Below are 10,547 nucleotides of genomic sequence, written 5' to 3'. Positions count from 1 at the left end.
TATGGTGATCTGTGGTCAGAAATTACAACTCCCTGAAAGCTCAGAGGTTGCTTAGCAGTTTGTTAGCAATAGTGTATTTTTTAGTTAAGGTGTGTACATTTTTTTAAAGATTTTATTTGTCAGAGAGAGAGAGAGGGAGGGTCCCAGTGTGTACATTTTTTTAGATGTGATGCTACCGTACACTTAATAGACTACAGCATAGTGTAAAGATAACTTTTATATACACTGGGAAATCAAAACCTTCATTTGACGCCCTTTATTGTGCTGGTCTGGAACTGACCAACACAATGTCTTCGAAGTATGCCTGTACTTCGTTGGCATGGCCGTGGTGCCTTTTACTCCCGTAGCACTGTGGGTGTGTAGCCTCTTCTAGTCCCTCACCTTTTCTCCCTATGCCCAATGCCAAGAGAGCCTGGCTCTCCTTGTTGACATGTGAGAAAAATTCGAATGTTAGAGTAAGCATATCATGGTTCCTGAACACAGAACATCATGTTATCTCGTGGATCTGTCATGTGTGGGTCTTTTACTGCTGCAATCCCCGCGTCGAGCACAGTGCCTGACATATATAGGCATTGCTCGATAGGTATGTTTCAGTGAATGAATGACCGTGTTGAATAAATGCAGGATGTAATTAGTATCAGGAATAAGGTGCAATGTGTGCAGTGTTCTAGAAGTACAGATCATTCTTGGCTTGGGAGAGGGGGAGTGTGGAAGTCCTCATAGCAGAGGTGGCATTTGAGCTGGACTGTGAAAACTAGGTGAGGCAGTGATAGGTAGAGGTGGAGAGAAGGAAGGCATTCAAGGCATAAGAAGCAACGTCGGGGCACCTGGGTGGCTTAGTTGGTTACACGACAGTCTTTGGCTCAGGTCGTGATCCCAGAGTCCCAGGATCGAGTCCTGCATCAGGGTCCCCGTTCAGCAGGGAGTCTGCTTCTCCCTCTGACCCTCCCCCTCTCATGCTCACTCTCTCTTTCTCTCTCAAATAAATAAAATCTTTAAAAAAAAAGAAGAAGAAGAAACAATGTGAGCAAAGGGTAGGAGACGAGAAGGCACAGAGCTCATTCAGTGAACAGCCAGCAGGGAAACGTGGCTGGGACTTGAGTGTGGGATAGCCTACGCTGGACGATCAGACTGGTGGGTTAGGATGAGAATACGCGAGCCTTGAAAGTCATGCTCAGAAGTTTACCCTTGATTGTATAGGCAATGTGGAGCCAGCTGATGTTTGGATCACAGGTGTAATCTGCTCGCTTTAGGAAGATTAGATGTGTGCTGCATGGCGGCAGTTCTTTCACAAAATATTTCTGGAGCACCTCCTAAGTGCCTCAGCACCGTGCGCTGGGGGAGGGTGGATTGGGGTTGGAGTGATTGAATGAGAGATGAGTTGGTAGGCCATTGCGGTAGTCAGGTGAGAGCTACCGCAGGCTAGTAACTGGCCGAGTGGGAGGGGGTGGGAAGGAGGGGAAGGAGTTGACATGTGACAGAGGTGGAATTGACAAAACTTGGTGACCGTTTTAAGTGGGGGGTGAAGGGGTGCTTAGGTGGCTCAGTCAGTTAAGCCTCTGACTCTTGATTTCGGCTCAGGTCCTGAACTCAGGATAGAGTCCCACGTAGGGCTCTGCACTCAGAGCAGAGTCTGCTTGTCCCTCTCCTTCTGCTCCTCCCTACCACTCTCTCTCTCAAATAAATAAATAAATAGATAGATAAACAAATAGATAAAATCTTTAGGTGGAGGTGAAGGAAAGAGAAAAAAGACTGAGCAGTGACAATAATGATCAATACTTGTGCAGCTCCTTCCATGCCAGCTGTCGCGCGAAGTGCTTAGTTCGCCCTGAAATTCGCACAATAACCCTTTTGATAGATGAGGTCATCACGGCTCAGAGAAGTCAAGGGACTTGTGCAAAGCCATACAAGTAGGAGACCAGCGGTGCTAGATTTTGCGCTCACACTCTCTGGCTCCAGGGACGAAGGCCTAACCTCCCTGCTCTGCTGCTTTGTGGGGGGGGGTGTTGTGGGGACTTGTGCTTTCTTGGCAAAGGAATTCAGAAGCTGGGTGAGGACACCAGATTCCCTCCTAACACATGCCCTCCCTTGCCCTGTTTATGTGAAAAGCTGGTGGTGGCAGAGGGCTCTGTCTCTCGCCCTTCCAGCAGTTCCTCCCGGGTGCCTTTCACTTCTGTGCTGGGTACACAGGCCCCTAGTGAAGCAGTGGAGGAGACCGGAGGCTGGTAGGCTACACCCTAAGGCTGCAGCAGATGTGGAAAACCGGTGATCCCCAGGCCCTGTGTGTTCTGCAGATGTGTTTAGTACACAGAGAGGTTTGCTTTCTGCAGACCTGAGTCAACATTTAGAAACGAGGGGCCTTCACGCAGATAAAGAGCGAGATCTGGCATCCCTGGGCCCATGTTCCCACAAGACAACCCTGGGCTTGCGCTGCCTCCTGCAGACTGCGCGCACCCTGCACTTGTCACCACTCACGACCTTGGAGTCTGCCCTTCACCTCACCCTGGCCCACCTCACGCACTCACCCTTATCTGTCTGATCTCTGCAGAAGGTTGATTTTGTGCTTCCTTGTCTGAATGCCCTCCTGCAGAGTTTCCTTTTTTTTTTTTTTTTTTTTGCTGAGACTTGAGCCACAGGGTTAGCGCCCTCTGGTCCCGCCCCTTCCACAAGCCCTAGACTTTTTCCTCTCTGGCAGTGCTTGATGCCACAGAACAAAGCCATGAAGGGAGGGTTATCATCAAGTCTTACCATTTATTTCTTTATGGGGTTGAACAAGAGCAGAGAGGCCTCTGCCCCACAATGCAACAAAACAGAAAGCAGTACACGTACAGAGACTCTCACCGAAACACAGAGGCAGGGGAAGGGGAAACAACTGAATCATAGCCAGGTGAGGGCGGAAGGGAGGGGGCACTACTAGGAATCCAGCTTGGAGACTCAGTCATAGGAACTAGTGCAAGAAAGTTCTACTCATGAAGCACAGTGTAGAAAATGGCGTAAGAAAGCTGCCCAGCTCTGCTGCCTGTGACACAGAGCAGGGGGCAGCTGGAGGGGTGGTGGAAGTTCTGGGTGGTGAGGTGGACAGGGACAGTTGAATGACTTCGAGGTGGAGTGAGGTGCCCCTTTCCCCTGCCACTGGGCAAGGCCCTGGGCTGGTCTGAGCCAGGGGTCTCCTGGGCACTTGGTGAGGGGGAAGAGAGGATGGGAGTCTCCAAGGGTCTGTTCTTTGGGGCCCTAAGGTCCCCCTTTGCTTCCCAGTCCCTTTTCCCCTCCTGAGGATGCAGGAGTTCGAAGGCAGGACCTAGGGTCTCTCACATCTACAGAAGCATCTGTGGAAAGGAGCCAGCACCTCTTCCCCTCCCCACCTGAAAAGAGCACTCTAGGGATGGGGCATGTGGCTAGGCCCGAAGTGCTGTGGGCCAAACGGGGGAGTGTGTGGGCAGGGCACAGGGGTTGGGGGAGGGACACAGGCTGTGACAAATGAGAAAACTGGCAGGGAAGGACTCCCCAGTCTCATGGAGCCTATTTGGGACCCAGCGGAGGTCCTTGAACGATTCCCTCTCTCCTGGGGTGGTCTCCCATCTCTCCCCTGCCAACCACTTCTGGCTGTCCCCTCCCCATCCCCTTCTTGGTTTCTCCGGAGTGCAGCTCCAGGCCCACCCCTCCCTTTCTCACTGGCATTGCAGCCTAGGACACAGGCCCTTCTGGGCACCGAAAACCCCTTGGCCTGTCCCAGGAACACAGTTCTGGCTTCCTTTCTTGTCTGCTCCTATCGGCTTTTAGATGTCCCAGGCAATGTGGCCTCCCACTCCCAGGAGATCAGCACAAGGCTAAGAGCCCTCAAGAGGCTCCCGAGGCCTCTTTTCTTCTCTAGCCTAAGCAGTTCCAGTGTCTCAGCCAAGAGACAACAGCCCATTTTCTTTATTCAGTGGGTCCTGTAGCCTGTCTCTGGACCTTCTCCAGGAAGAGGCAGGGATGGCTGGATCAGGGGACCCACTTGTCTCTGGACCTTCTCCAGGAAGAGGCAGGGGTGGCTGGATCAGGGGACCCGCTACAGGGTGAGGAAGAGTCTGGTTGTTCCACAGTTGAGACAGTAACCCACAGGGTCTGGGATGGGAAGGGGCGAATACTCTTTGGTAGGCTGGGGATGGGGACAGGGTGGGGATGGGGGAGGCTCATCTCTGGAAAGCCCTGGGACAATGCCACCAGGTTCTCCTTCATGGAGGCCTGGGCTAGGACAGAATGAGGGTGTATGGGGACCCAGGCCAGGCCTGACCCACTGGGCTTAAGTCCCTCCTCCCCATGGAGATCAGAAATGGAATCATCTTTGGCCTCAAGGCCAAGATCTCCAGGGCAAGAGTGGCCCTTGAGAGTATGTGCACCTTCTGTAAGATAATGGCCCTTCAGACAGTGGCAGTCTGACCATGTGCTATCAGCCTTCTGTTTCGAGGCCCAACAACCGAGTTCCTGTGCTCTTTCCCCCACAGGACTCGTTATGCAACCCTTTCTGATTTGGGGAGCTGTCCTCGAGCTTGCCTCAACACTGATCATCCATCCTCCCCAAGCCAGGTGACTATAGACAATTCTGTCATCTCTCTAAGCTCTCGGCCCACATCTGTCCCCCTCCCCTCCCTTTCCCCTCTTCTTCTCTCCCCTCCTCTCCTCTCCTCTGCTCTCCTCTTCTTTGTTCTCATCTCTTTTCCCCTCCTCTCCTCTCCTCTCTTCTGCTCTCTTCTCCTCTCTCCTTCCCTCCTCTCCTCTCCCTTCTTCTCCTCTCCTGTCTTCTCCCTCTTCCCTAACTCCACTCGCTCTCACCACTCACTCTGTACCCCATTACTACCCCTCATTGCCTAGGGTGGTGGGACACAGCTTAACTGGGGCCCCGACCTAGCCACGACTGTGCGCACCTCATCTCCAAGCCTGGCACTTGCCTGTGGTGGCCCCACATGGGGCAAGGTGCACTGGAGCGGGAGGAGGGTCACGGCACCGTCTGCCATTGCCTGTAGGGGTATGGGCAGGAGGGAATTAAGGATCGTGGCAACAAAAGGAATGCGGAGGGGGGAAAGAGCTTCTCCCCTCTGTGCCCCCCAACATTCCCTGCAGAGCCAAGGCTGGGTGAGCAGCCTCCTTCCCTAGGGTCAGGGCTCTCAGCAGGAGTGGGTACTTCCAGCCCCCACTCCCCCCCTTTTTTTTTTGCTAAGCCCCATAGATGGGGACCTGGGGGGGCACCTGCTGCTCCTGCCTTTTTCTCCTGGATGAGTTTTGCAGCTTCCTGGGGCCCTCTGGCCGTTCTGTTGGAGCTGCTTTTGGGGTGGGGGTAGGTTGGGGGTGATGTGTGGCCCCCCCATTTCCCCCCGCCCCCCACCTGGTCCTATACCTCCCATGGGAGGAGCCCCTCCCCCTCCACCTGGGGGGCTGGAGCTGATGTCAGTGTGTGGTGGAGGTCTGTCCTCCCTCCCTGCTGTCACTCTTCCCGAGTCAGGCCCTCATCTAGGGCAGGCAGTGCCTCCAGCCCCAGTCCTCCACCACCCTGGCTGCTGGAGAAGGACACCATGGTATGGAGGAGCATGAGAACAAGGACATAGAGCCGGATCCTGCTGGGGCTGAGGCGGGAGCCCCCAGAGACCGGCAGCAGGGAGGGCTTGTGGCTGATGTGGCCTGGGGGGTCATGGCGGGGGTGGTAGTGGTGGTACTGTTGGTGGTAGTGGTGGAAATAGGAGTGGTGGAATTGCTGGTGGTGGGTTTTGGGGGCCTCAGTCTCCTTGAACTTCTTCTTCTCCGACTCACAGGAGACCCACTGCACGTCACAGCACTTGGTTTCTGGCCGCTTTGGCGAAGTATCCAGCAACCCTGCCAATGGATAAGGAAGGTGTGGTGGGGTGCTAAGGGGACAGATGGCTTTCCTAGAGAGGAGATTTGCAAAGCTGGGACTGTTCTGGTAGCCCTGGCCCAGACTCCTTTCGCCCGCCCCTTAGCACCTTCCCTTTCTGGATACTTCTCTCGCAGGGATCCCAGACAGTTTCTCGGGCATGTTGTGGATAGAGTTGGCCCCTGTGCTCTTTGCCCCTATTCCACTTGGCCCTGTCCCAACCTGGGGACCTCACTGCCAAATCTTCAAGGCACTAACCTTCTAATCTGACTTCCCTGCTGTCCTCCCTGCTCCCACACCCCCAACCTGGTGCCTGTCCTGGGCCCCCAGCCTCCTCCCTCCTCCCCAGTGCTCTGCCTTTACCTGTACAGATAAAGCCAGGAAGCCCTCCGTACACCATTTCCTCATTGTCAGGGAGTATAAAGGGACACCGGGTCTGCACCTCCAGGCAGTACTGCTTGCAGGGCACCCAGCGCTGACATTCCTGCTGGGTCACGCTGAAGTATTCGGAGCACAGCCAGGCCTTGTAGACAGCCTGTGGGGAGAGGAAAGAGCATCAGCCCAGGCACCAGCCCCTTCCTACCTCAAAGGAGAGGGATTAAGGAGGGGTGTACTTGCCCAACCACCCAATGTCAGGATCCAGGGGCCGGGGGAGAAGAAGGGTGTGTGTCAAGACCACTACATCCTACTCTAAAATCTCCCATCGCATAGCTCAAAGTCCCAGGGCCCCTAATCTGCAGTCCTCCAAGACACATTTTTTCATTGGTAAAATCACAAAATTACTCCTATATCTTACCGATCATCCCAGCCAACCCTACTATTTTAGTTGACCCAAGGAGGTATCCTGACTTGTCTAAAGTCACCTCTAATGTGGTAAATTTCAGTTCTGTTCAATTCAACAAACACTTCTTCGGCTGATGGGGTCAAGTTTCTAAATTCAAGAAAGAGATGGAAAGAATAATCCTTGCTCTACCTCATTAGGGTGTTATGTGGATCAAATAATATGACACATACGAAAATGTTTTGTAAACTCTGAAGTGCAATGCAAATGTGAGAGGTTAGTTTTAATGAAAACAGGAATCTGCCTTACCAGGCACCACATGTGTTTTCAAGCTCTACTTAATAATCCACGCTCTGTCCTGGTGGCTTCAGCTCTGGTGTGGGGCAGATACCATGTTTCATTCGGAAACGTTGCTTTGCAGTTTCACTTCATGGTATACTTTCTGTTCCTCATCTAGCCCACGCTTACCAGGCTCTGGGTCCTAGCTGAGGTTCCCTGATCTATACTCTGGCTATCATCAAGCCCACACTTTCTACACAGTAACACTGCTGACGTTTTGGACTGGACAATTCTTTTTTAAAAATTTTTTAAAGTGGTGCCTTGGTGTCTCAGTCGGTGAAGCGTCTGCCTTCGGCTCAGGTCATGATCCCAGGGTCCTGGGATGGATCCAGCCCCACATCGGGCTTCCTGCTCAGCGGGGAGCCTGCTTCTCCCTCTCCCTCTGCCCTTCCTTCCTGCTCGTGCTCTCTCTCTCTCTAATAAATAAAATCTTAAAAATTTTTAAAAAAACAACTAATTAATTAATTAAATTGAAGTATAGTTGACATACAATGTTACATTAGTTTCAGGTTTACAACATGGTGATCCAACAACTCTATGCCATACTCCCCACAAGCGTAGCTACCATCTGTCACCATACAACACTACTACAATACCATTGGCATTAATCCCTGTGCTGTGCCTTTCACTCCTGTGACTTATTCATCCCATGACTGAAAGTCTGTGTCTCCCAGTCCCCTTCACTCATTTTGCCCATCCCTCCGTCCCCTCCCTTTCTGGCAACCTTCAATTTGTTCCCTGTATTTCTAGGTCTGATTCTGGTTTTTGTTTCTTATTCATTTGTTTTGTTTCTTAGATTCCACGTATAAGTGAAATCATATGTATTTGTCTTTCTCAGTGTGACTTATTGCACTTAGCACAATACCCTCCAGGTCCATTCATGTTGTCTCAAATGGCACAATTGCATTCTTTTTAGGACTTTTATTTTCATTCTTTTATATTCCATCACACACACACACACACAACCCATATCTTCTTTATCCACTTATCTCTCAATAGACACTGGGCTGTTCCATATCTTGCCTATTGTAAATAATGCTGGTATAAACATAGGGGTGCATATATCTTTTTGAATTAGTGTTTTTATTTTCTTTGGGTAAAAAGCCATGGACTGGATACTTCTTTGTAGCGGGAACTGTCCCGGGCATTATAGAATATTGAGCGACATTTCTTGACTCCACCCAGTAGTTGCCAGTCATAACCCCCTCCCATTTTTGTGACAACCAAAAAATGTCTCTGTCCATCGTCAAATGTCCCTGGGGGGTGGGTCAGAATCATCCCCCATTGAGAACCACTCGTCTAGCTCTTTGCTACTGAAAGTGTGGACCTGGACCAGCAGCATCACCATCATCTAGGAGTTTGTGAAAAGTGCAGAATCCCAGGCCCCACCCCAGACCTGCCATGTCAGCACATGCACGTTAACAGGAGGCCCAGGCAACTCTCGCGTATGGGGTTAGCCTTGCCCACATCCTCCCCATATCTTCAGGGGCACCTTGTCATAGTTGTTAGTCACAGCATAGTTTCTTAGATTTCAATGGGCCTCAGAATCCCCTGGGGTGCTTGTTAAATAGGCAGATTAGCTCCCTCCAATTCAGCTTCAAGAGGACTGAGGTGGGCTTAGGAATCTGCATTTTGAACAAGAGTCCTGGTCATTGTGCTGCTGGAAGCCTTTCGATCACACTGTGAACAACGTGGTCAGAGCTTCTTATGTTGACTTTAAACATTTACAGTAAAATACAAATAACTTCACTGTGGACATGAACTTTCACAGTGTATCCCCACAGCAGCCTTTTCCAAAGCAGGGGGTGGTGAAGGGGGGTGGTGGTGGGTGGTAGTGGGTTGTAGTGCAAATCAATCCCCTGAGGAACAAAGTGTTGCTTGGTGCTTTGATATCTCACTGGCATCTCACATTTAACATGCTCTAAATTGTACAGTGAAGTTCTTCATTTTTTTAAACTCCATATCTGCCCTTACTCCCAAGTTTCAACCATTTCAAGGAAGTGCCATGGCCAACTACCCAGGGATTCAAGCCAGAAACCTAGGTGTCAGCCTTTATTCCCCTCCTTCTGTGCACCCCCACATGCAGTCCTTCAGTGAGGCACACCAATTCCTACTCCACTTCCACAACTTTGTGTAGGCCACTATCTTCTGTTGCCTGTACAAGAGTCTCCTATTTGGCCTCCCCACCTCTGCTCTTCATCTTTCCCATCCACTGTTCACACAGGAGTAAGAGTGATCTCAAAACACCACCAGATTCCTATTACTCCCTTGCTTCAAACCCTTCAATGCATTTAGAATAAAACCCAAACCTTTGACCACAGACTTCAAGCCCCTGCATTACTTGGCTCCCATCTGTCTCTCCAAACTCATTTCCTATCTCTTCCTTCAAGCTCATCAAACTCCACATGTACACGCATAGGTTTTCTTTCTTTTCCTTGAACATACCCTACTACTTCTTCCTACCACAGGACCTTGGCTCATACTGTTCTCTTGGCTTGGAATGCTCTCCCCCCACCTTTTTGCATGACTAGGTCCTTCTCATCTTTCAGGTCTCAGTTCAAATATCACCTCCTCAGAGATGGTCTCCCTGACCCCTCTAGTTAGAGGATGCCTTCTCATTACTCCCTCTTTTTCTCAAGTGTTTCTTCACCACAAATATGACTTTGTATGCATCCTCATTTTGTTTTTCTCAGTCAGCCTCACTAAAATGTGCAATGCATGAGAGCAGACATGGTTTGTTTTATTGACCATTATGTACTCAGCACAATATACATAAAAAATGTCTGCTGACTGAATGAACAGGGCAAGTAAATGAGGACATGTCCCTACTCTCAGAGAAATTCCAGTTTCATAGGTAGATGCATCTAATTTGAATCTATGGCATATGATATATACTGTAGGAGAGGTAAACCCCTGGCCATTGAGGGGAAGCAAATAGAACAGCTAGGGAAGATTTTGGCGAGAAGATAATAGTTTAGCTAGAACTCAAAGGATTTTAGATGGGATGGGTAGAGATGAAACCAAAGGGCATTCCAGGCTAAGGCGACAGCTTACATGGAAGTGTGGAGGTAAGTAAATTCATGGTGTGCTAAAAGAACAGAGTTTTGTATGAATGGAGTGGGAAGGGTACCAATCTCCTGTGGATGGACATTTAAGTTATTTCCAAGTTCTCACTATTATAAACAATGCTTTGGTGAATATCTTCATACACATGTCTTTTGCACACCTGTGTTAAATTTTATTATACAAGTTCCTAAAAGTGAAATTGTTGGGATAAAAGGTATGTGCAAAGGAATGAGAAGGGAATGAAAGGAGGGTCTAAAAGATCAAGTGAAGGTAAGGGGCAGGGTAAGAGAGAGGTGGACAGGTAAGAGGGGGGTTAAGGGGTAGAAAAGAGTGGCAGCAGGGTAGGGGGTACAAGGCAGGAGTGTGTAAGAAAGAGAGAGTGAGAAAGAGTAGGGAGTTGGAGGGTAAGAAATGGTGGTGATGAGGGTAGACCTGGAGAGGAAGAACAGAGTATAAGAGATGGAGGGTTAGGGAGGTAAAGAGATGTAGTGAGAG

General features: G+C 50.2%; 1 protein-coding gene across 2 annotated transcripts in view; it reads right to left on the bottom strand.

The window, feature by feature from the left end:
* Nucleotides 1-2,737: 2,737 nt before the first annotated feature.
* Nucleotides 2,738-10,547, bottom strand: part of NALF2 (NALCN channel auxiliary factor 2) — a 28,068-nt gene continuing 20,258 nt past the window's right edge. Inside the window, exons 2-4 of one of the 2 annotated variants that reach the window (XM_044379314.3) lie at nucleotides 6,230-6,401; nucleotides 5,785-5,847; nucleotides 2,738-4,997 (exon numbers count right to left, since the gene is read on the bottom strand). In XM_044379314.3, the coding sequence (XP_044235249.1) occupies nucleotides 4,906-4,997; nucleotides 5,785-5,847; nucleotides 6,230-6,401 (327 nt within the window). In that variant the 3' untranslated portion in view covers nucleotides 2,738-4,905. Of the gene's footprint in view, nucleotides 5,848-6,229; nucleotides 6,402-10,547 lie in introns of both variants that reach the window. The other variant, XM_026485808.4, reaches the window with a different exon arrangement.

Source organism: Ursus arctos, chromosome X (genome assembly GCF_023065955.2).
Source record: "Ursus arctos isolate Adak ecotype North America chromosome X, UrsArc2.0, whole genome shotgun sequence".
NCBI lineage: Eukaryota > Metazoa > Chordata > Mammalia > Carnivora > Ursidae > Ursus > Ursus arctos.
This window is presented reverse-complemented; position numbering and strand designations above follow the sequence as displayed.